The sequence below is a fragment of the Calidris pugnax genome, unplaced genomic scaffold, assembly GCF_001431845.1.
Source record: "Calidris pugnax isolate Ruff unplaced genomic scaffold, ASM143184v1 scaffold95, whole genome shotgun sequence".
NCBI classification, from domain to species: Eukaryota; Metazoa; Chordata; class Aves; order Charadriiformes; family Scolopacidae; genus Calidris; species Calidris pugnax.
This window is the reverse complement of record NW_015090885.1, coordinates 12016325-12043419: the sequence shown is the minus strand read 5'-3', so window position 1 is coordinate 12043419 and position 27095 is coordinate 12016325. Positions and strand designations below refer to the sequence as shown.

At 35.6% G+C, this 27095-nt stretch overlaps 1 protein-coding gene across 4 annotated transcripts in view; it reads right to left on the bottom strand.

Moving 5' to 3' along the window:
- The window catches only part of CBLB (Cbl proto-oncogene B, E3 ubiquitin protein ligase), a 129739-nt gene that overhangs the window by 7648 nt on the left and 94996 nt on the right, over positions 1–27095 (bottom strand). For 3 of the 4 annotated variants that reach the window (XM_014947395.1, XM_014947396.1, XM_014947398.1), the window contains exons 11-18: positions 20460–20645; positions 17861–18226; positions 15321–15415; positions 10010–10153; positions 5481–5569; positions 5250–5381; positions 3833–3973; positions 1466–1585 (exon numbers count right to left, since the gene is read on the bottom strand). In XM_014947395.1, coding sequence (XP_014802881.1) covers positions 1466–1585; positions 3833–3973; positions 5250–5381; positions 5481–5569; positions 10010–10153; positions 15321–15415; positions 17861–18226; positions 20460–20645 — 1273 coding nt within the window. The remainder of the gene's footprint in view (positions 1–1465; positions 1586–3832; positions 3974–5249; positions 5382–5480; positions 5570–10009; positions 10154–15320; positions 15416–17860; positions 18227–20459; positions 20646–27095) is intronic. The other variant, XM_014947399.1, reaches the window with a different exon arrangement.

The window sequence follows — 27095 nt, the reverse complement described above, 5'->3', positions numbered from 1 at the left end:
GGTTTAGAATATGGCTGTGGGAAACATAGAGACAGAAAAGTATTTATTAAGTGATATCAGAAATCTTCAACACCTTAAGTAGCAAACATCTTGCAGTAAATGAGGAAAATTAAAAATTGTTCTACCACAGACCTGAAAGAGTTGCAGGAAAATTCCATAGCTTTAAAAGGTAGTTATATCATTGTCATTATTTGTATTATGAAAGAATTTAAAATGCCCTAAATAAATCAGGTTAACGTTGTGAGGGATCTATTTGTGTTACAATGTCACATATAAAACATGCGTTATAAAACAATTATTTTTTCTAACAACAGGAAAAAAAAAAGAAACAGACACTGTTATATTAGTAGAGATATCCTCCCCAAAATGCTACTGTATAAAAGGCACCACACTAATTCTCAAATGTGCTATACATTAGAAATTCTGTAGCACTGTTCAGGCTTAATTTCCCCTGTAGTCTAAGTTGGAAAAATATAATCTTTCATTCTTATACCACAACAGAGGATTTTCCTAAAAAAGGAGATATATAATTACAATTAAAAAATGTACCATTTTCCCACTTGTGATTGTTGCAACGCTGATGATTATGACAACTGAAAGACTAGAGAAATAAGTCCATTTCTTTATGCATTAGGAAAGAATATTTACACACAGTTCACTCTTACGTGGAGAACAAATAACGATTCAAGATATTACGTGGCTCTTTCTTTGTGTGGTCTCCCCATACAGTAAAATAATGCAGGTGGGACAATCCTCTCCCTTCCCCACATACCATGCACAGCTAAAGAAAATTTTCTATGAATTGGTGAAAGTACTTTGAAATAGAGGTAATACTTTATTTTATAATAATTTTAATATATTTGAGTTGCCTGAAAACCATAAGCAAAATTTCTACAGCAGAAGAATTGCTTCTACTAGACCTGTTTCATTGTAAATAGAAGACTGAATTTTAATTGGTTTTGCTTCTTCTTGTTTTAATAAAAAACATTTAAAAATTTTCTTAGAACTTTAGACAAAAATTTTAGCAAAAAAGATCAGAAAATAATAATACTTTAGAGAGTGAAGCTACTTTTCTTTTTATTTTTTTAGGAACAACGAAACAAAGGTGGAAGTGAGATGTGTGTGGTCCCTGCAGCACTTCAGATCTCTTGTGAGCTTCAAAGGTGGCAGAAAAATCTCTACCTTTCTCAAGAAATAAGGAACACTAGAACTCCCATAAGCATTCAGTTTGGCAGCTGGTGAAACTGATGCCATAATAGCTACACCTACAGACAACGGATAGCCACTTCTACCTTTATTGTTGAACTTTAATCTCTGTTATGCCTTGATGATTCCATATTTTTGTAAAGCGATATTACCATTGCCATTTATTGCCCAGAATGACAAAACCTTATTAGACTTCATGGATGAAAGTTATTTGCTTCATTAAGTTGTAATTTTCTACAAGAACAGTTTTCTACCTTACCTGAAGAGGGAGGAAGTTGATCATAGTCTTGAGATGTCCTATTTGTTTTGACGTTTTCTCCAGTTACTCTACGAGCAGGTGGTAAAGGAACATGACCAGTTATGGGATCAAAATGGGGATCTGTAATAATAAAACAAAAAAGGTGTCTTAGCATAATTAGAATTATTATTTGAGGGTGTGCTGATGCACAGGACCTAGGCTTAAAATAGCCTCCCTTCAGACAGAGGAGCCATGAATCCAAACACAGCTGTTCCCCCCATAGCATGTACATATGCATCCAAATTCAACACTTGCACAGTAGACATGTGTCTTGAAAGAACAAAGCTCAAAGGTGGTCTTATCCTGCACTGACCATGCCTTTTCTATTTACATCTTTGAGATACCTTTCAATTACCCAACCCTGACACTGCTAAGATTGTGTCTGGTAGAGCACAGAAGAGCTTGCAAAGCCTGAAGCAGTGCGATTAGAAATATCCCAGCTATTATTCAGTTTGGTTAGAACTTGGTAACACTATGCTTTGCAGTTCACAGAGATTGCAGGGCACATTTCCTATTCATACAGTCCCAGCTACGGGCAAATATTACAGGGACTGGTAAGGTTTTGACTAGGCTTTCAGGACTCTCCGCTGATTACAGGAAGACAGTTTATAAAACGGGAGAAATATATAGTCTGGGCATTATTTTTTTTTTTTGCTATTGAGGATGCAGCTGAGCAAGTGTTAACATCATCCTGGACCTGGCTTCTGTTCTGGACTCATGAATGTTTGTATTTGAGTGCAATGTTTCTGCTGTTGTTCATGATGAGATTATTATTCTAACCTGACAGGCTCTGATGGATAGCTGAGAAATCATGCCCAAGACTTGTATGGAAAGCAATCATCAAAAATCATCATAAATCATCTGTTTGTTTATTTAACAAGATGCAAAATGAGTAATATGGCTTTAGAAATACCATATGAACAAAAAAATAGCCAATCCACACAACCACGTACGCTTAAGTAGATGTATACACTTACAACATTAATAAAAACTGCTGCTATAAGATTGTATTCACTATGCCAATTGAAGAACAATACACGGCCACAGATACATTCTCCAGATTTTTAATTAAGAGCTATAAAATGTTTTTTAACACTATCAGTGATCTTTCTAAGATTATTTGGAAATAACATTTAATAATTTAAAACTCTGCATATTTCTGGGAACTGCACACAGCCTGATGGAGCCTGCATGTGTGCATCTGTGTGAAGGTTTCCTTGCATTCCTGTTAGAACTGAACGGTGCAGCATGTGTTTCTGCATCAGATGATACAATTGAGATACCCACTCAGACTGTAATGAATAATAAAAAAAACATTCCATAAAAGGTCATTCCAGTTCAACCTAAACTAGCTTGCTTTCATCCTGCAGCCAGTATCATTCACGAAGGTCAGCCAGATGCACAACAACCTGTCAGGCTATTATGGATGTGCACAGATTATCACCAAAACATTTCATTTATCCCTCTCCATGAAGCTTCCAAGAAAAATAGATAGGAAGAGGAAGACATCTAACTGCACCACAAAGCAGATAATCACTGAAAATATTCCTGGGGTGGGTAAACTTAGGACAACATCATGCTTTGGAAGCTTCCATCGAGGAAAAAAAAAGTCACCTCAACAGGTAAGCACTATAACCCAAAAAAATCCTGTTGTAATCTATACCATCAGCAGGTAATGTATTCAACTTAATTAACCTGACAATCAAACACTTTTCAACTCAAAGACAAAACTGTAAATTGTGAACCTGTTATACCTTATACAAGCAAAATACTGGACTGAAAAGTGTCACAATGATTCATGTGGTGAAAAACTGACTTATCAAAAAGGTTATGAACCACAGGTTCCTGTAACTGCGTCCACAATTAATATAGTTTTGCAACAAAACTTTACAAAAGTTCTGACAAAGTCTTTTTTTCTTGTTTTTCCCCAAGTCTCAACTTCAAAATAGATGAGTTATGTTTTACTATAGAAAACAATGCAATTGACAAAAGGCTACAGACTAGTAGTACGGATTACAAGAGAAAACGTGGGACTTCACAAGTAACAGCTCTTACTAAAGAAGTACAATTTACCAAAATGTCTAGCCTGGTATAGAATCATTGATCTTATTTCATTACTTTGTAATAATGAAAAGTTAAGTCTTTTTATATTCTGAGGTTTTTTTAATTGCCACCATTAAAAAAAACCCCATATTTTAAAATATTTTGTATAATGAAGTACAGACAAAACCGACTTCTGAAGCCTGAGGACAACTTTATCACAGAACAGATAAGCTTCTGAAGTACAGAAAAATCAAATAAAATATGTTCATTCCTTTGTATTCCTACCAGAATGAAGGAACAGTTCATGTCCTGAAGAAGGTCGGCTTCCTGAGCCAGCAGGTTTTGTGTGCTCAATCATACTGTGCCGAGCAGGTGGTGGTGGTGGTGGTGGTAGTGAAGGGGGTGAGCTATCAAATGCATCTTCTCCTGCAGTTTAGAAAAGAATTTAGATGAGCAAAACTTCATTAAGAACTGTAGAATAAAGAGTGAAGTTTAAAAATCTATTTTTCTCTGGCTGCCAAGGCTGTCACTCCTAGGGCTCATCTAGCAGTTCAGCAACTCCAGTAACAAAATTGTAAACCTGACTCTTACTATACACTATCTTCTAAAACATGCTCTGAATGACCTTTTGTAGTGCTCAGTTTCTTTTCTGGGGTTGGGGGAGTGATTTCTTTTAGTAGCTCAATTGCAAAGAGTGTATTATAACAAAAGCTTTCACCTAATATCATTGTAGAATAACAGCTATAGTTCAGTGGCTAAGCAAAAATATTCATATTCAAACAACAATGCTGACTACATTGAATCTGCTACATTTATACTGTGTATTATCTTTATCTGCTGTTCTAGAGCTCTGACCCCAAATATAAATTGAATTTTCTTGGGCTTGGCAAGAGAATCTACCCCTTACAGAAAGGTGGGGCAGATAGGACTAGTGTTACCAAGCAGCGTAATTTTCATGTGCTCTTCTGCCTTCGATTCTATGTACTCTTGCAACTCAGGAACCCCTCAGGGATCAGAGAAAGTATAGCAGAGGAACATGGCAAGTATTCAGAAGTTTTTATAAAAATCATCCAGAAAATTGGATGATGACACATATACTATAGTCTAACAGTCATGCAGCTGAGTTTGTCAGTGAAGATGTGGGTGGTGGCCAAGTACAGCCTCCGTATCTACGCAGAGCTCACTGACTCTTGTGTAGGAGAAAAGAACAGAAATCACGGTTGGAAAAGAACTTTTGATGATCATAGCCAGCAGTTAATTTTGATCTGTCTCTTAATAGTGGAAAAAAACACAGAAAAAAATATTTAATTTAGCTTTCTTTCACTTAAATACCATCTCTTTGGCATTCTTCTTTGCATTTGATAAAAGAAATGGAATTGCTAAAGCTACAATAGGAAAAACCCTCCAACTCTTGCATTAAATCACAATGCTCAAACTTCATACTAAGGAACAAAAAATTGGTTTTGCTTTTCTTTAAAGCTTGAATACAGATTTAGTATGCCTTTTCATCTGTCTTGCATGAAGGCTTATGATACCAAGTACAGCTCATTGACACAAATACTGACTTACAGTAGTAATATTTAGCCCATAGCTCATTCGGTACTCTTAACACACTCAACATTGGTTGTTTTTCAATAAACATGGCATTTGGTTCATCTAGGCAACATTAACCATTAAATGTTATCAGCAAAAAGTCTGCAACCTAAAGGGGGCACCAGAAGATCATAATCGGAGGGTGTCCTGTTGAGCAAAGAGCTGTGTTTTGGGTTGTCTCTGGTAGGAGGTCGTGCAGGTGGCAAAGGTACCGGAACAGTAGGTGCATCATAGGCATCTCCTGAACAACACAATCACAAGAAGTGAATGTTTTCTTGCTGTACCCCTAGAACAGCACAGAGTAAATTTTCTTGCTAAATAGTGAAAAATAAAAACATACCTAACTCTGGATGTTTTGATTTCTTCATCTCAGAAGTAGTACTGTGCGTCCCATTCGTTACTCCAGCACATTGACCGTTCTCACACACCCTGAAGACAGACATTAAACAGGAAGCAATGAACCAGTTATCCAAGCATTAATTCCCAGAATGTCCAATACATGGAAAGAAATGAAAGATGACAAGCTGCACCAATTTTAAACTTTATGTTTTTTACATTGAGAGCAGATACTGGTTAACACTCAATAAAACTCCTTTGAACAGATTTCTTGGTGGGATATTGACATGACTTAAATAATTTAGTCAAGGCTGCAATACAAGATAGAGGAAGAACTAACATTAAAGATCCTGTTTCACCCTCCCAGCTGTTGCATTTTCCCTAGCAGAATTTTGTTAAGGGAAATGTGGATTTTGGCAATTATCACACTGAAGTAACACAGAAAAGTCATTAAACAAAATAGAACAAACAACAACAAAAGCCAAACAGAACACCACCAACAATAACAAATTTCAACTAAAGTCTTAGACAAACATTAAAAAAAAAATATTAAACTAGCCAAAGCAGTTTTGCAGGCATCTATTCATTTCTATATCAAAAAGCCATCTCACTGACACTTCTACCACAGTTTAAAATGGAAGCACATTACGCCCTCAAAATTAAAGAACAGTATCAAATTAAATATGAATATCATCTAAACTGAACAGTACAACATTGCCTATAATCTTGTCAGAAAAATATTGAAGATTATTTTTGTAAGACGACTCTGTTCAAATACCACAGGGAAAAACATAGAGCAAAAGTCTTTTCATTGTATTAAATATTGTTTAAATAAATGTGAAAGAATGGGGAAATTAATCCTGTCATTGGAACTGTGGACCCTGCATATTCGGAAAGAAGCAGATAGTTTCTTTGGAAGAAGGCCACCACACTAAACAATTCCAGCTTAAAAATAAAAATCCCAACCCACCATGCACTGTTATTACTAAATACTGGCAAATCTGCTAGAGCTATATACAGATAAAATTTCAGATCTTGGGTATTTACCATTAGCACGAACATTAATAAACCTATCAGCTTTGGCCATATGGAAAGATGGGATGAAGAAAGGTCTGGAATCATTTAAAATATATAAAGAGGAAAGAGGAAGTGAAATCGTGTTTGTGGTCCCAAGAGTTGTAACTAGGAGTAATGAAATCAATGTAAGAATAATTACAAGACTTAACAAACAAAACAAAACAATACTAATGGTAAGAGCTATTTTGTCATGAATTAATTTCCCCAGGGAAGCAGTAGAGGAAGTGTTGCTTCTATCTTTGAAATTAGATTGGTTCAATCTCTCAAATGCAGTGTATGCAACTTTTCCTTTGACTCCTCAGCATATACACTAAATAACTAAGAATATTTTCTAATTTAATTTCAATCTATTCTGCATTATCAATAATCTAACCAGCCACAAGCAGTAAGATAACTTTAACATGGCACTACTTCAGAAGTCTTCAGGTCATAATGAGCCCAGTTTAAAAATCATTCTGAAAATACCTGCTTATGCCAAAAGTAAACACCAGAAAAAGAGCAGCAAGTGAGTACTATCAAGCAACCCTTCTGTTCTTTTCTTTTCCCTTTGGAAAAACCTTTATTAGGAAAAGATAGTGAAGGCAATCATGTATCATTCTTCTAACAGTAGCCTAATTAGCAATGCTGAAATTCTTTCCCTCCATTTCTTATTGCTGGAATTACCCCATACCTGGGAAGAGATGATCAGCTATAACAAACCACACAATTAACTAATCTGCCAGAAAAGAAGACTGAATCATTTTTTGTATTATTCTTGAAATAATTTTAGCATTGTCCTATCTACTGGTAAAGGAGCAAAAAGTCTTACAGGCATTACAAATTTGGGGGTAGGATGGAAGAATAACGTAGTTTACAAATTACAAACATTCAGAAGAAATTTTGTAGGCTTTTTACTATACTGAAAAGTAAGTATTATCCAAGATCTGTGGAAGCAACTCTTAGGAAAGAGGTAAGAGAAGGTGACACTGAGGGACAGAACTGAAAGGTATTAAAAATTTATGACAATTAAAAAAATAATAAAAATTTTTAACAGTTTTGCTAAACAGTACTGAAAAGTTAAGGCACTCTCCTCCCTGAGATTAAAAGTGCATTAAGAGAATACAGCATCAAACAGAATCAAGGTTCTTTTTGAAAGCTTTATCTCGGCTTTCACATCTAAGCAGTGACACTAGCTAAAAGGAGACATTTTAAGTATATGGAAAATCATATACATTTATACACAAATATTCAATAGGATTTTATTTATTTTTTTTTTTTCCAAATGCTTGGGAGAATAGTTTGAGTTAACATTCTCATCAGCATACATAATAAGAAGAGCTGGTGGTTTTAATCATCAAGCAACCTGAACAGCAAACTGAGCTATTTTCTCTGTAGAAGTCCAGGACTAATACTAGAACACCAAGTGAAAGACCAAGTATGCTAGCTAAAAAATAAACTAAAAACTAGGAAAAAACCCTTTGAAATCAGCTTTACATCTACAGTCTCTATTAATAATTCTAATGGCCTGGTGAAATCCTATACCAGCCAATTGAAAGCACTCAACTCCTTTTTCTGCAAAAGAAAGATACTGGAAAATGAGAAGCTTCTGGTTTTCCAGCTAGTTATTTTCTCAAGAACCTTTCAGGGTGCATCTAGATATTAGGATTTTAGTTCAGGTCAGAAGTATGAATAGAAACAAATCTCCAGAAGTCATCCCCACTTACAGCACTTGGGTTTACATTGCAGAGGGTCTCAGAGCATTGCTTATGGATGATGTTAACTCAAAAGCTGTTCTGCAAGAGCTCATCCAGTGTGCTGCAATTACTGAATGGTACTCCAGCCACAGGACCATGTTAAGGTTAGTCTGAATCCAAAACTTCCCAAACATAAGAATGTGGATGTGGGGTCCTTGCAGTCAATTAGGGCCCTCTACAGACCCACTTCTATTGCACCACACTAATTACTAAGCTAGACATAGCCCTCAGAAGCTGCTAAACCAAGGTAATCTGCCCACATACTGCTCTCTTCTGTTTGCAGACAACTTCTTGCCTAAGGAAGGTTACATCCTGTGTAACTCTAGTCATGCAAGCAACTCAGCCTCTGTTACATGACTTGCATGGTACGGAAAGACATTCCCATGCAGAAGAAAAACACACTCAGATAAAAAAAAAAACTGGCATAGGTAAAAAGGATTAGGACCTCAGAATTTCTTTTCCTCCCATTTTTTTTTTGCTTGGCCAACACTGAAAGTTTTATTCAGTGTTGTGGGGTTTTTTTTTGTTGTTTGAGTTTTTTGTTTGTTCACTTTTTTAAAGTCTCATAGGGTAGATAGGAATTTAAGAACTCAAGAACATAAAGCTCAGACAACTGTGTAATATTCACATCTAAGCAATGAAGGTTGGATCAGCATTTCAAATAAAGACAGAATTTTTAACCTGCATGCAAGGAGTCATCAGATTATGACCTTTTTTTCCCACCTGCTCTAAATCTATGAATAAAAAGGTTTAAAAATTGCAACTGGCTAATTTTGGGATGAGAGGCATGTCTAGCTTTATCGATAGTGGGTCTTTGACATCACACTGACAGAACGAGCAAAAAATGGCAATGTGTCACTGCATTTTTTAATAGCAGAAGAGTCTAAACTTTTTAGATCAATACTTGATTTTAATATCGTACTTTTGACCTACAAGACCAGTAGAGAATTGGCTCTTCTTTTGCCCAAGAATTAATTCCGGACATTCAGAATTTCTTTACAAGTCAAAGACCTAGAAGTTCACCAGGAATGACACAGCCTTCATTTGCTATGTCCCTTGGCTCCAAATCTCCTTGCCATAACCATTAATATTAATAATTCAGAACTGGGACAGTTTGGAACACATTTAAAGCAAAAGAGATATATTCCATCTGAACTTAAAAAAAGGTTCTGAGAAGCATAAAGGAAATATACTGTGAAACAGGCTCAAAAAGCCAAAAAGACACAGTATATGTGGGACAAAAAGAGAATAAAAGTATGTACACACAGCCGCCAATTCACATATTTCAGTACTGTGCTGTTTCTTAAAATGAGTTATACGAAATGTGAAAGTTTAAGATTTTCAAAGCTGACTTTGGAAATTTCTGTCACACAATTCTCCTAAAAATTAATTTTGCAAGAGTTGTGGGGGTTGAATCTGCTAGTCAGTTCTGAAAATCTCAACCAAAGAGAAAAACAGTATCAACTGCAGAAATGGTAATTCAAAAGCAAAAGATACCCAATTCTGACCCAACAGAGAAAAAATAAAGCAAATTTCACAGGTTTGTCAATGTGGTGATACTTAAATGAAACAGAGGCATAAGTAATCCAAGCTTGAAAAGGTAAGACACTTTAGAAGGCAGGCAGCTAAACCTTCATTATAAAAGTTTAATCCAGTTAAATTTGGGGAAATTTGGGAGATTTTTTGTAAATAATTTGTCTTCAAGGCTGCTAAATGACCTTACCGAGCAAGAGGTTTTATATTATGACTATGTGGTGTCTGTGAGCTCAGTATTACAGGATGTGAAGAAGGAACTTTGTATTCATCATCCTCATCTGTGTGATCCCTTGATTTATCAGACACAGAATTTCCTGAAGGAACAGGGCACCTAAGGAAATGAGAAAAATATATATTTTGCTTTAACTGTTACATAATTGACCTCAGTATAATACAGATACTCTTCTTTAGCCTAAATATCCTTAATACACATCTGCTATATAAAAGGTAACAAAAATACCATGTCAAACTAAAACTTTTAAGGTTTTTGGCTTCTTTTTTTTTTGTCACTGAGAACGCATAGAGAAAAGGGCAGCTGACCCTCTAAGAGTTAAACAGCTATTTTAAGCAAGGACAATATAACAGAGAATTGCAAAGAATTAGAATACTAAATAGGCACTTAGAAGGCTTAATCTGTTTGCACTTATCAAAAGAACTAAACAAAAGTTAACTCGGGACAAATAGTATTTAGCAGGGCCCAGTGAGACAGCGGACATTCACCTTTCAGTGAAGTCTTGTTCCAGCCATAACCTTATTGAACTCCCAACATTTGCCTGTATTTTAAATTATTTTTACTTCAAACAACAATTGCCTTCAATTGTCCTCCCAGACAGCAATTTGTATCACTTCTTGAAAGCAGTGGAAGCCCAGGAAAGAGGTAGCCTTTACAATGTCCATTACAGGTAACAAGTTCTATCGTGGAAAATACTGCTGGATATGAGATTTCTTTTAAAATGAAAACTGAACACCTACTCTCTGTTTTTTTGTTATATGAGTGTAATCAAAATGATAGACAAAAATTACATTTTAGTGAGCAGTCTTGGGAAAATAATTTTTTAAGGTATTGTTCTAAGAAAACCACCTAGAAAGATAAACAGAAAAATATATTGCTGGTTTTTGTAACTTAACAGATGAACATTGTCATTATAAGTGAAGACATGAAACACTTTGGCATCTGTTTATCAAGCTGGTGAAATTTTCTATTATTTCTATGTCATTTTTAAAAACTTCATTACTCTTCAGTCTTCAGAAGATTTGTATACAAAGGAATACAAAACTGACCAATACACTGTATTTATATGTTGTCTAGTTTCCCTTCCTCCTCCTTAAGTAGATATACATTGAAAGTCAGAATTACATTCTGGTAAATGGTGACTTTGTATTTTCTGGTTTGTCGAACCAAAGGCTAGATGTCAATCTCATCCTACAGAGCAACAGGGCCAAAGGCAAAACAGGAAAATATATGAGAATTCATTTTTGTTGAGCCACTTAATGTCCATCTTAGTTGTAAACAGAACTCCAGGGAAACCAACATCTCACATTTATTTAGAAGCATTTCAGGGGAAATACTTCCATCATTTACTGGGAAACTGATTCACAGGACTTAGACAGGATGAACTTGCATTCCACGTATTTCAGTCTGGATCAGGACCATGCTTCTGAAGTTAATCCCTTTAATCTGCCCTCTTACCATGCTTTGATTTGCACTGAGCACTGCACAACTTGAATACTTTTCAGATGGAACTAAAATGCATGATATATTCCAAGTTTGCCCCTACTATGTTCCAATTGCTAAAGACCATTCAAATTCATGGGACAAGACTACAGATAGCTAGTTGAACTGCTGCCCCATAACACGTACAGTATAGACCTCAGATCCTTACTATTAACTCTTCTGTCCTATGCAGAGTACTACTCGCTATTGCAGACAAAAGCTTTAATTTTGTAAGGCCTCAAGCCGACTCCGTTTCAGCAAAATGCATTAAGCTATATGGATCACAGGGATCAAGTCAACATTTGTGAATTGCCCTTGAGTGTGTTCTGCCCTTAAAACCAAAGCGTATACAAAGCAGTTCATCTTTATTCATAGAGGAGGACACAATTTTCTATTTGTCACAGGGTAAGCCTGCAACGCAAAGAGAATTACCACAGAGTAGCCAATGAACCAAACTCACTGGCCTGTCAAGCTAGGAGCAAAGGACGTGTTACGTCCTCCAGAGCATCATCTCTCAGATGTCTAGAACCTGCACATCAGCAGTGCTCCTTCTAGAACCGCTGGAGAAGCACCATGCCAAAGGCTGATTTCAGGGAAGCTAGGATGTCCCAGCCAAATTTGCCTTCAGCGCTACTATAATTTCACCTTCAAAGTTTGTTAGCGAGACAGAAGGGATAGCAAGAGGAGAAATACCTTTTGGTGCTATTTTTCCCTCAACCGCCTCAAAGAAACTAGATATTCCTAATATATTTATAGAATACAAAAGGTATTTGGAATTGGATTTCTCATTACACACTCAAAAACAGATGCTTTCTCACAGAAACATCACGGGGTTATAAAAGAGGACGATTTTCTAGTGATGTAGCAAAATGGGACCTACTCACTGGAATAAAACAAACACTATTTAACTTGAAAATTTCTAACTTTGGGAGAAGAACAGTTCTGTATCTTTGACATAAAAAAATTATTTATTTTTTCAAAAATAAAACAGCAAAGTTGCTAAAAATAATTTTACATAATTACAGCAGTCCAATAAAGGAATAACTGTTTTAACATGTAGGGTCAGCTATGTAGTGGCCCAGTGGAAAATAAAAATCAGAAGCTTGGTTAACAGGAGTCCAACAATTCATTATTAAAGTATGGCTAACAACAATCAATTTAGTAAAAATAAAAGAATTCTGCACTGTTTCCAGAAAAAAAGACACTAGTGCTTTTACTAATGTAATTTAGTAAAGAAAGTAGTCATATTTGTAATGGCTGATTCAGTAAAAACTGATCAAACAAGTTAAGTAGAGTATTTTAGAATTGTGAAGTTCCAACTAAGGGTCATTTTGCCTCCTAAATATTTAGACTAAGACATTTCATTCAAGGTCAATGTATTGTTCAGTCAAATCTTTGAAATTATAGATTTATGATAAAAAATAGAAAATAATGCCTTCCAGCTGTATGAAACAATTTAGCTCTGCAGAGCTAGGAAACCACAACTCTGCAGAGATAGGAAAGTAGAAAAATTAAGAAACTTGCACCAGCTTGACTGCAGCAGCACAGTTGCGGAAAGGAAGAGTGTTTTGAATCAAGTACAGTTCAACATATTTATGAGGGTTTAGTGCAGTCAATTTTACAGGAGGAAAAATACACTGTAAATATATTCTCTCCAGCATTTCAAATTAAATCATGCTAAGTGTTATTTAGGTTATCTTTTTGAAAGCAATCTTTGTGGTTGGTGGCAATATTAAACTTATTAAATTTGCTATTTTTGAAGACTTCCTCCCCCCCACCCCTCCAACTTTTCCCACCTACATATTGCCACACACTATTATAGATTACTGGGGCATTTTCTAGTGGTAGCAAAAACTTAATTTGAAATTAATTTAAAATAGGCATATTAGTGTTTCAAGAAACAACGTACAATGATCAATTTTTAACAGCCATTCCATGTGACATTTTAGTAGTTGTTAATTAGATAATTTGAACTTGTTACGCCTAGGTTATATATTGTTATTTTTCCATTTAAAAAAAATCAATATTTAAAATGTGCAGTATATTTTTTTAAAAGGTTTAAGTACAAAACCAAATCCGAAATGGAAGTTAATTTATTCCTGAAGAGTTTATGGAGTTTGGTTTTAACAAATGAAGACTTTATTTTTTTTTTGGCTGGAATGCTTCAGTTTTCTAATCAGAAGACTTCAGGTAATGAAGAATATTTCTTTTGATCAAGCTAAACCTCACACATGCTAGTTTTGGATTGGCTTGACATCAATCTTTTGCCTGTCCACACTGCTGTGATATCTTGCGGAATTTCCAATGAACACTATATAGTGTGTGTATAGATTGTATTTTGCAAAAATCTGAGTAAAAAATGGAATTCTCATGAACCAGAATGTTTTCCTATTTCAGCACTAGGAAAACTAAAAGTATGAATTCTCCCCGCTTTTCATAATTCAATTTGCTTTGGAATATGAAATTATTTAGTTTGTCTACCAGAGTTATTGCTTTCTCTTTCTGACTGACAGGGTATGGAATGTACTAGGAATTGCACTGTATCATAGAAGGAGTAGTTAACCAAAGGAGATCAATCTGCAGAGTGGATTGATTACAGGAGGTATCCAAACAGTATTCCTGTGACACCCTACGTCAATCAGGTTACATCACAACATTCGATTACAAAAATGTGTGAATAACCTTCTAAAATTTGCTTTTGAATCAAAAGTAAACATGGAGAGATTCAACTTAGCAGTTACTCCACCTGAACACAGGCTTCTGAATTAACAACAACAACAACAAAATGTCAATACTTCACTGCACCTTTACTCTAATGCTTTGGATATGAAAAACCAAAACATTAATGAAATGCTGAAATATATCTGTTTTTTATGTTATCACTAACTGAATGCAATGGAGTGAGTGCTGAAGATATGGCAAAATTACACACTAATGAGAACATTCTCGGTATTAGTATGTATTGACTGCCCAATTGTTTTATTTAACAGCAACAATCACAAGGAGTATATTGGGAAGAAACTGCAGGATAATATCAAACATTGTAATATGCTCCAATTTCCTTACAAAAACGCAAAAAAACAGATAAACTACTTTCTAGCACTTCCAAGCTTTCTATTTTAAGTATCTGTTGTTCTGTAGAAAAACCTGTTTGATTCAGAGTCCAAAGATATTTACCACACACAGCAACATCTTGGTACCAAATAAACAGCCATGTTACCAGAAGACTAAGAGGAGTCTGCAACTTGAAATGACAAAATGTCCCAAACCATATTCTGGAAGTCAGGGAGGTTGAGTCCATTTAAAACTGATATAAAAGTTTTGTTTGTTTTTAAGCCACAACAGAGAAAAGATACTGGTGTGAACCCTGGATAAAGCTTCATGTGTAGAAAGTTCAGAAAGTACGACTAGATTAGGGGCAGAATGCACACAAATCATGCTCTTTACCCTTAGTACTTTTCCTAGAATCTCTCATCTCCTGTGATAAATAGCTCTGACCACACTTCTTCTGTAGTTGTAGAAGCAAAACGATGCAGTGTCTGCTCCCACTGCCAAATGCCTCTGAGCAAGACCTGCCACAATTTATTCTCTCTTCCTATAAAAATGTAGTATGTTCAATTAAAGTTAGAACTGTCCCCACTTAATCAATACAATTCATGTTTGCATGGAAAATGTATCACCAAGTTATATTATTTCTTTTCCTGTTTTTCTTCTAACACCAGAGAATAAGTGCTATTATCTAACTTTATTTGTGAAAGAAATATGTTAATTCAAGTTAACTTACTTTACGATAGGAATGACGGAGGCAGCTGGAAGAGGGGGTGAAAGCCGTGGAGGGACATCATATTCTTCATTTATCAGATGACCATTTGAAAAGACCTAAAAATCACACAAGTGTTACAATGAGTCTCCTCAACATCATCATGGATGTCAATCAACTAGGTATTACAAAAAAGACCTTGAGAAGATTATTGGTAAAGGCTTTCCTAGGAGCTCACACAGAGCTGTTATCTGAAGTGACTCTTTCATATCTGGTTTCAGCTCACCCCATTTGGGAGCTGTAGAACACATTAGCTTAAAACTTCACCAGAAGAGGAAATTTCACATCATAGTTACTAGACGGACTACTAAATTACAGCTGAACTGCTTGGGGGAAAATTAAAATTTCAAGATCACAAATCAATCAAATGAGAGGGAGAAGGACAGCAGGAAAACAACAGGTACAGCATACTAAAGATATTAATGTTGTTTTTTTTTTTTTTTTTAAAATACAGTGCCTGCCAGAGTCCACGCCCTACCCACAGGATTGTCTTCCTGATTCTTGGCTTTCACCAATAGCAAAAATATTGTATCACAATAGATATACAAATCAGGGATTAAAATTAATTAAATGTTTCCCTTTTGAGTGTGCATACAGCCTGAAAGGATAATTCAGAGTTGTGAGTTGCTCCATTTAACCAAATGCCTTAGATCTATAGCCTGAAGATGACAGATCAAATAACATTTGGTTAAAGAAATATATATGCAACTTCTCCAGACTACAGTGGCACTTCTACACTAAGTGGTTATTCTGATTTGAGAAGTATTCTTTCCATCAGCTTCAATGCTGCACCAGACTGGAATGCTGTATGAAGATAGAAACCTAGGATTCTTTTAAAATCAGATGAAAAGCTATAGCATTTTAAACAACAGCCTAGCTGTTAAGTAAAAATTTGGTGGTTTGCCTCGATGCTGATAAAAGGACATTTTAATTATATATAATATCATGGATTTCTTGTTTCATCATATATGTAAGCATTCTTTACCAATACTAATTGAATTTCAGTAACATACTCTCAAAATAGCCAAAAAAGATCCATATAAAAAAAAAAAAAATTAAATGGAGATAGAAAGGTTAAATAACTTGTGACCTTGGGAAAAGAAAATAGAGAGAAAAACTGATGATTTCTAACTACTGTGACTTAACCACAAATCCCTCCTTCTCAGCACAAGCTATGTAGTCTTCAAAAAAAGAAAAAAAAAAAAAAGGCAGCTTTGAGTTAATAAGCTGCTCTATGAATAAATTACTGAGCTGATTTGATAAAAGTGATTAGAGCGGAACTAGGAATTTTTTCACCACTTGATCTCTTTTCAAACCTAAGCCTCCCCAGTTGTACAAAGTCTTGCAAGTTGTCTGAAGTGGCCTAATGCCAGAACTACTCCCTCTACACTCTTCTCCCCAGATACCTTCAAATTAACATATCCTTCAAATTTTTTCGATAGAAGAAACACCATAGTGATAGACAGATATACTACTCACTGCAACCCAGGACAGGAAAAACATACTTCTCCTATGGGTGACAAGCAAGTGCCCCCTTGCCAAACCAAGCTACACAATCAGTGGAAAGGTTGCAAGTGACATCTCTGAACACCCTCAGCACTGGAAATATGTGACTGCAGATTACACTGGACATTTGTCCGAGAGGAGTCAAAAGCTGCTATGCACAAACTACAACAATGTACAACTCCACCAGCTGGAGTTTTGATTTAAGTACAAAGGAGGAAAAAAGAAAATCAGCTAAAGATCTGTATATTACTGCAAACAATGGACAAACATTCTAGGATGCTGCCCATAAAGCCAGTGGTAGAGATACAAGAAATAATTCTGCATTTACCTTTGCTTTGGACGTATTTGTTTACTCTTTCTTAGGGTCAAGGCAGGTTAGATTTTTTCCATTAGAGTATACTGAACATCATGACTAATACTATGCTCTTTGGAAAATAATGTTTTACTGATGAACAACACAACTGACCTTTAGAATATTTAGCTTTTTATGTTAATGGACACAATATATCTGACAATTTAAGTATATTCATATACATCTTCTGTACACATTACATACATTACAGATTAAAGAGGTTATGAAGTCCTCACCTCTCTTACGATAGAGGCAACTAGAACATCTACAACAAACGCATGCAACAATTTGGCATAAGATACTTCCAAAGTGGACCTGAGATGCTATATAACTGTATTCCAGCATGCAGTAATATATTATTATCACGCACCAACTGTATGGATATTTTGCTATAAGACTATACAAATACATAATTTTCTCTCCAAGCGATTTTTTGAAGGTTTCATGTTAAAATTGTAACTTAGACCCTCATGTACTGTTGCTTTACAAATTACAGTATTTAAAAAAAGCATTTATTTATGACCAGCTTATTATTAAGTATCAGCAGAAAAGATTCAGAAAGAGCAGATCAACACTGACCAACAGTACTTCAGCCAAAGCAAGACAATGCTGCGGTAGGACACTGAACATTCAGCTCATTTCATACCTTGGCACCTTCTGCAGGCAGCTCGTGACGTCTATGTTTCCTCATAAATCCTGGATCAGAACTTATGCGGTTGTGCCTTCCATTTATGTTTGAAACTGCAGTCAGTCCTGGTTTGGGAGAAGCATCACTCCCTATTCGACATCCTACTAACTGACTTGTCCCAAACACATCTCTGGGACACCAGCCTTCAAGAGGCATTGGCTGGTCTCTGGAAGGCACACTTTCTGGATGATGCAGGTGTCTGTTTATCCTGTTGTCTGGTGGAATTGGAGGGGGTCTCTCTGGTGGAGGTGGTGGAGGATCACGCAATGGAGGTGGTGGTGCTGGCAAAGGTTTGTCTTGTTTCCTCACCATACAAGGAGAGGACTAAATAACACATTAAGTAAAAACAACAAAAAAAAAGTTATATATAGGCATACGTATTTGTTTCATGATCAAGTTTGGCTTCACTATTTCTAACTGAGATATTTTCAAGGCATCACAAGAGTACTTGCCAGTAAGTTAAATGTTAGTGTTGTCTTTGCACTCTGCAGAAAACCTGGCCTCTCTCCAGGAAAAGTGCCCCCATTTCTGTTGTTGCATGAGTAACCCAAGTAAGGAGGTGGATAGGAAAAAAGAAAACTGAGGTAGATTTATCTGACCCATAACTTTTTTCCAGAATCCTTTACTTTGATCTTTTGACTAACTTATTGAGCTCCTGAAATGCATTCTGAGGAATGTTTGGAAAAAGCTGAAAACCAAGTTACCAGAAAAAAACTCCCGCCAACTTATCCAGGTAGCCATATAGCTAAAAGCACAAATCTGATAAAAGCCAAACATTTTCATGAGCAGTGAATTACTAACAGCATTTTACAGAATAACACTCAGGCCATTTACAAAATGTTTTTTTCTCTTACCACTACGGTAAAAAATAGAGGGAAGGTGATTTCCCTTGGAAGGTGTAATTTTCATGTACTCTGGTAAATCCTGCATATTATTACCAGTTCAACAGCTGGAGGCCACAAAAGTTTTAAAGAAAGAATAGTATGTTCTTTCATTTCACAGGTTAGCCCACCATTATTCTTTGAGCAGCACCTCAATGCATTACTTATATTGAAAATACAGTGATTCTACCTGCAGGTCTATTAATATAAATAGGACAGCATATTAAATAAAGAAGTGTTTAATTCAGCTGCTACTTAAGAAAAATAGTTATTCTTGCTGTCAAGGCACCACATAATGGCTAGGTCCAAATTTCTATTATAGTTAAATTTTGTTATAGTTAAAGCTCTCCATTGCAGAAAGAGAGAAGACGTTTGGTTTTGTTGTGGTTTTCTTTTTTTTTGTTTGTTTTTTTTTGTTTTTTTTTTTGTTGTTGTTGTTGTTTTGTTACTATAGTCTTGGCAGGACTAAATTCTCTTTTTTCATGAAAATATGAAATCTTTTAAAGTATGAAATTATTCCTTATTGTCACCATCTTATTTCTCTTTCACCCCCTGATTTATTTTTCGGGTGATTTCTGATGGTATTTCTGATTTTTCTATAAGACATGAAACTTTGTAAAAATATGCTATTGTAAAATTAATTTTTAATGGCTGTGTCAAATGTTTAGCATATATTCTCAATGTGTTATAAATTCCCCTGTATAATACAAAAAAGTGATGAAAGAAGCTTAAAGGAACTATTCTATTTTTTCCTCTAAATTATAAATCGCTAGAATCTTAAAAAGAGGTTGATTTTCAAGCTTGAAATAAAAACTTGACAAAATAAATAGGGTACTTCATACTGGATTATTATGAGCACACAGGTCGCAAGTCATGTGTTGAACTTGAATTTGAATTCATCATCTATCTACAAATCAAAATCTAAATCTAATTCCCCTTCTCGATACAGCAATCACAACAAAATGATCAACTCATAATGGAGAGCAACAAGCATAGCGTTTGTTCTTATTCATGCTTATCCACTCAAAAGATCATTAACTCTTTAGTATCATTCATTTCACTAAACACAGTATACAATTTATTAGCTATAGAGTCATTATTATTTCCCTTGAAACTTGGGTCCTAATACGTGCCAGTTAAGGTTTTGAAAGCAGGGTATCTGCACATATTTTTCTTGTAAGGATACTGTGGAAATTGAGTATTAATCATCACCAGAGCACAACATATAATTTAAAATCTATTTTCAGGAAACTTTAATTTTTATTTATTTTCATGGATCAGGGTTTATTGCAGAGCTGACCCATTACGCAATGTCTTTAAAATTCTGACCATTACCAAATGCAATACAACCATCAGACAAACAGAGGTCACGTTGGACCAACACATGTAGCTGTAAACATCTGACTATACAAGGTAATATGCACAGAGACAGGCACTTGCCAAAGTCAACTGAAGGAGATAAGAGACATAATCAATGTGGATCTAATCTAAAGTTTTTCTAAGCTACAAGGAAATAAAGTTATTTTGGACAGAGCAAACTCCTGAAAAAAAAAATTCAAATGGAAAATTTCATAATAGGCTATCTTCCAAAATGAAAAAGCAAGCTCACCTTGAAAAAAAATATTATAATTTCTCAATATTGGTATATAAAGAAATAATGTTTCAATAAGACTTACCTTTGGTGATCCGGTTGGGCTGGCACATGGTGACCGTGCTACTCCCTTCTGAATAAGATCCAGACGAGGAGGTACAGGTGGAAGACTAAGATGTGGGATTTGCAGGGGGTCTGGAAGTGGTTTTCTTCTTTGTGCAAGAGGGGAAGATCCTGGGGAAGTCACTGGTGAATTCTGCCTCTCATTACACTTCAAGACAGAAAAATAAATTACCAGTATTTACCTGATGTCCAAATATACAACCTCCATTCCAGGACTAAAACATTTGATACTTGTAAGGTACCTACTAATAGTCAGTTATCATAATGGACACCCTACTACTATTACTAATTAACAGACAGTGCTCAGCTTACGGTTACTGAAAAAGAAAGTCAGATCATCCCCCCTCAAAACTAACTAAATAGTGAGGAAAATAAAAGAATATATATTCCAGTAATTTGTTTAAAAAAATAAGCAATCACTGCCATACAAAAGGAAACAATCACAAATGTAGACACAGATTCCACTGTAGTACTGTTACTCTTGATGAACTTTTTATTCATAGACTCCATAGATTCACCCCATCTAAAATTCTACACGTGACTTTTAAAAGCTGGATGTCTATGATATTGTCTGTTAACTACAGCTCATTTTCAAATCATAATTCCATAGCAAAAGGAATGCATATATCTTCTGAAAACTTACAAATAAAAATCATTAGCAAGCCAGTAAGCAAAGCAGTTATTTCTTTCCTCTTTTTTTTTTTTCTGATTTACAAAAACCATGAAGACAATTCAGTTTATCATTTTAGCAAATATTAAACCAAGGACACACAAACACTTAACAACACCCCCAGGTGACTAAGCACAATTACTTTTTCTTGACTTGTCCTTTCAAATTCATCAACCCTCAATACAGGCTCCCCCCATTTTTACAACCAGCTCCCAAACCTCACCTGGCTGAGTTTTAACAAACACAGTTTAGTTGTTTCCATAAATCAGTTAATGTTACTTCTGTGAACCTATTGTATTTGGATCAGTGTACTGTAAGCAAACCTGGATGTTTATGCTTTTCTGTGCTTTCCCTGACATTAGACACGAGCAGCTGGAAGACATTCACACCAAGGATCAGCCTCAGGTCACTTGTGCACTGAGGCATCCTAGTGTTCTCACTATAAACTTACCTACATAGGCTAACAATCTGCCACCTTCTTAAGGTAAGCATATAAAATCGCTCACAAAAATGCACCCATCTCTAAGCTAAATCACCGGCGAAAACCTTTTCCTTCTTTTCTTTAGTTTCTTCTCACCAATGCTTCACATCCCATAGTGATGAGAAGGATGGGACTGGGAAGTTCTTTAACAAGGTATACAAGTAAACAACATTGCCTTCCTTTCCATATAGTGGCTATGTTAAAGAATCTGAAAATTTCATAAATTCAAAAGGAAATCCAAGAAAAGAATCTATTATACTGACGCCTTACCGTACACACTACAGCTTAGTTCAATATTCTGTCCTATACAATTGGGATTGCTACCAGATTCCTTTCAGAAATAGGAGCTACCCCAGTACTACTGGATAACGTTGCAAGAGAAAATAAGACAGAGGAGTGAGGGGGTGTTGAAGAGCTAGAAGTCTGAGGTTTAATTGCACTGCCAGAACGATTTTCTTTTGTGGTAGGGTCTTACCACGTGTTCTACATGTAGTAAGCACAGTGTCACGACTACGCATTCAATTTCAAGAGACTGAGCAATTCAAGATTTGTGCTCTTCATGGCTCCCAGAAGCTTCCCAGTTTCTCCTTTCTATAAAGTCACAAATGTGCACATTAAATGGCTTGAACCCAGGCCTTAAGTTTTCTTTGTTTCCTTTAATTGCTGAATATTCCTGACCTTGACTGGAAGTCCATGAGGATAAACATATGAATGATTGTGAGGTGCTTAGCCTCTCTGAACATAATGGAAAGTTGAATAACTAAGCTCAGATATATATCTCACAAGCATGCCTGAGCAATCATAATTATAAAATTACTATAAACTGAATGTCAATTCATTTTCCCTAGCAGAAAGCATCTAACAGTTAAATAGCATAATGAACACTGTATCTTTTAATATCATTAGTTTTCAAAGTTTAGTTATAACTCCATTAAGCATTCCTAAAAGCCAAGAGCCATGTAATACAATATATTCAATGCTTTGGCTTCAGCATCAGACAGAAAATGAATTTGTTTCCCAAATTATTTGAAATAGAACCAAATAAGGTGATCTTTCACCTCCACAAATATACAGTTATTTACAACAAATGCAAATGTTGTAGTAAGTCTCTACGTTTTAGGTGTTGCACAACATACTGTGTCTCAGCAGAGAATTGGTTGAGGAGATCTAAGAAACAATCCTATGTACATAAAAGGAGTTGGAAACAAAGAATAAGAAAAATAGAAAATACTGAAAACAGAGTTACTGGATAGGAAACATTTGTTTGGAGTTTAAGATGCTCTTATGGTTGTACCATCACATCCATTAACTCAAATTCCTGAGAGGGTAACCTGACAGAGTCTCAAATGTCACACTGCGTTTAGTTAGATGAATCCACAGCTAAACATGACAGCATTTTAAGAATATCCACCACTGATTCTTTGTGGCAACCTTCTCTTATACAGGTCTGCTCTACAGAATCAATTGGCAAAATGCTACACTCTTCCCTCTGTGAGCCCACTGGTCTCATCCATGTGAGAGATCTTTTCTGCTGCCATAACAACAGTCCAGCTGCAGCAGAGGCTGAAATCATGGAAATATTCACATTTAAAACCCACCAGGAGCTGATATTATTTTCAGATTTATGGAAACAAGTGGCTGGAAGACACACCTAATATGTGGTAGGCAATAAGAAAAACTAAGAAAAATATGAAAATTTATTTAAAAATTCAAGATTCTTAGAATATGACCTAGTTTTAATCCTGCTGAAACAGAAGATGAATTTTTGTTACAAATTTCTGGTTCCACATATATGTTTAATATTTAGCTGTATCCACTCACCATATTCCATGAATGGTAAATCATAACTGCCAAAATGAAACCAAAATTTTTCAATTTAACTGTGTTAAAAAATGTCAGCTTAACCTGTCCTGTTTCAGAATAGCAAAATTATCTTTCAGTCCCCTGAGCTACTATTGCCTACAGCCACAATGCTATCAGTGTGCTGTGGCCCCAGAGATTTCAAAAAGAGAACTGATGATGGCCAGCAGATTCAAGATTAACTTATGAGGCATGAGAGAAAAAAAAAAAAAAAACACAAAAAAAACCAAAACCAAACAAAAACCAGAAAAATAGCTCATAGCAAAAGCAGTTTCTCTCCTCTACAAGGAAGCTTAATCCATGTCACCTCTTGGTGCTGAAGTAAGAAATAATGCCTTGCCAGGAGAAACTAAAAATTATGATTCCTTGTTTAGATCTACTGAAAATAAAATAAACAAAACAAAATATTCCACAGCAACAAACAGGTTTTCTTCAGCATTCAGTATCAGATTTCCATCATATACCCCTTAAAAAAAAAACTAAAACCCCAACATATTCTTCCTGTCCACCCCCATCCAACCTGTCTAGCTGCATTATTTGATGCTTGTGACAGCCAGGCCAACAGAGTGGCAGCACTTCATGTGGATGCCAGGGCATTAACAGATGTACATAATACCTACTCTTTTTGGCAAACTCCCTAAGGATGAAGGGACTTAAAAGTTTTTCTGTTTGTCACCTACTTGGAATTTCTGCGTATTTCCTATTCACTGGAAATAAAGCAGCAGTGAGAGCAGCACAGTGACAATAAAAAAAAAAAAAAAAGCAAGTGATTAAGACACAAACTAATACAAATGAGCTGGCAGTGACAGAAGACAGACCTTCAGTGTACAAATGGGCTCTGCTGCAACACACACAGACCTGTGCAATAAAGATGTGATTAAGGAAAAAAGCACAGACTCCTTTGTAACAACATGGACTTCATCTGGCTGGCATGCCTGCTGCCAAGGGAAAAGCAGCTATGACATACTTTGCAGTTCTACTGCAGAGCGAACCACAATTGTTTTCTTTAGTCAGATGCATTTATTACTAGGATATACTGGTATCAGTTTGCCCCTAGTGGTTGTGAATTCAAGAATAAAGCTGCTTCTGACATTGATTACAATTTATAGTGAAGGTTCTTCTAATGGAAATATTAGCAGCTGGGCTATTGAATTGGAAGTTTTATCTTCAGATGCCTTTCTGCCAGACAGGCACATATGAAAAGCACATTCAGTGCAAATCCTAATAAGTGACTGACTGAGGAATATTATCCTGATTGTTAATGTCCTACTGCAGCAAACTCAGTAATTTATAAATTGCATAATGAGACATCTAGGAAGGTACAAGCAGATCCACACCAGAAGTGGATGTTTCATTTCCTTCTTCTTCAGGCAGCTCCCTGAAGTTTCTTCATTTAAAGGCAGATCAGAGTAACTCAGAGTAACATATTTGTTATTTCTTGTTAGGATAAATTGTGACCTGGACAGACCAATATAATCCAGACTTAAAAATTTTTATGAGGATATAAAGTTGCATCACTTAATACGGATGGCCGTAAACATTTTTTACATAGACAGGTTTGTTCTTTATTTGATCCTTCCTTTGCTGACCCAAAAAAAATGCATGTGAAGGAAGGAGAGAGAGTTATTAAGGCTGTAAGAATCATCACCACACTGCCCAAGGGAATCAGTAAACCACATTTTAACTAAGGAAAGCACACCGCCTCCTAGCATTTACACCTCTTTCAAATACTAATAACTAAGCAGTGAAGGACGTTCTTGTTGTGTGGCGTGATTTTAATAAATTCCCATAAACCCGGTGTATCATTAAGAAGAAAATTACATGTATGCACGAGTTAAGAACATACAGCTGAAGGGAATACCTAGACATACTTGAAATTTTTTTTTTTTGTTTACATATTCCTGCATTTCATATGACAAAATGTATTACTATGTAATACATGTCTTTTTTCGTTACCAGAAAATAGTCAATTTATAATAATGAAATGAGGGGGAGGAGTAAAAAACATAGTCTCCTCCCATATTTTGAGAATCAAAGTCTTTTGTCATGATTTGTTAAGTTTAACCTAATTCAGCTGCTGGAAGAAACATAATCATGACAAACAGTGGCTTTCAGCTTTGGCAATTTCCTGTACTTTAAAGTAACAGTGTGAATCGAAGTCAGGTTTTGGTGCATTCAGACAGTTAGGAAATTAATCCCAGAGAAGACAGTAACTCCCCAGACAAGGTAAATACATCTGGTTTTAGAAAAAAATCATTTTTTGAGAATGTTAATTCACTTTAACCTATTGAAAACCTCAATCTCCTATACTGCTAGGGCCTTACTCTATGCTTTCATTTAGTATTATTTGGATTGAACAATTATCTTAGCACTTACAAATTTAAAATTATTTGCCCTTAACAAGAAGTCCCGCACTATGCATTTCCCTTATTTTCATTCTTTCTTTTAAAACAAAGTGTATCAATTTACATCTTGCACAAGGTAACTTATCTTGCACAGATAATTTAATTTATTGGGACAATGGAGTATTAAACATTATGGAATAATAACATAGTCTACTAGAGACTAAAATGCCCTCTTCAAAAATGACAAAAGACGTTTTCAATATTTACCTTAGCCTGTAATCTGCACATTTTTTTAATGTGCATTTCGTAATGTTGTGCTTGGCTGGCACAATCGGTATAGAGCTGAGAAAAGGAAAACTTCAGGCAATAACTGCATTAGCTAATCTGATACCATGGGGCTGGAAATTTCTCAGCGATGAGACAATTAACAGAGGTCTTGGCACCACTCTTCATCTTTCTTTCATAAAGAAGTATCTGAAGACAATTTAGAAATTAGAAAAAATAAGCTGCTTGATGAGGCAGATAAACAGACTAATTGCAGTGGATTTCTCTAAAGCCTCTGTTACAGCTGATTTGCTGCTGCTGCCACCGACTCACACACAACACCTAGCAAGAATGATTCATTTTTCTTAAAGTGGATCCGTTTACTCATTCCATTAAAGAATGAGTAAGTAGCTTTGTGATCATTCTTTTCCTTGAAGCAATTTTAAGTCTGAAGTCCCTCAGGGACTTAATTCAGACACCTCTTACAGTTTATGAGTATACTTCAGAGATAGAGAGATAAACTGCAGAATTGGTATTTTTCTGACATCTAACTTATATTCATAATTCATACAGATACAGTGGGTGATAAAAAAAAAATAAAATCGTATCATCTTTACGCTTTAATGCCATTTCCAAAAAGTGTTTTTCAGCTTTTCATTTTGTCAAGAAGAGCTCACTTAAAGACCCACCCAGGCCCCTCAATCAGTGATGAACCTGACGGTGTGTGCTTCTAAAATGAGCTTACTGTAACTATTCTTTGCATTATGAATGTTCACAAGTACAAGTCCCAAAGATAGTGAAAGGGTAGTAACAGCTGAGAAATATTTTAACAGTGCTCCTCTGACAAGGCTTTCAGGACAATAAGGATTGATTTGAATATTTCTGCAACACATTATGAAGTCCTACAGTCACTTTCTTCAGAACTTCATGTACCTGGAACTTTCCTCTTCTAGCAAGTTTAAAATCCCAGCTCGCTAC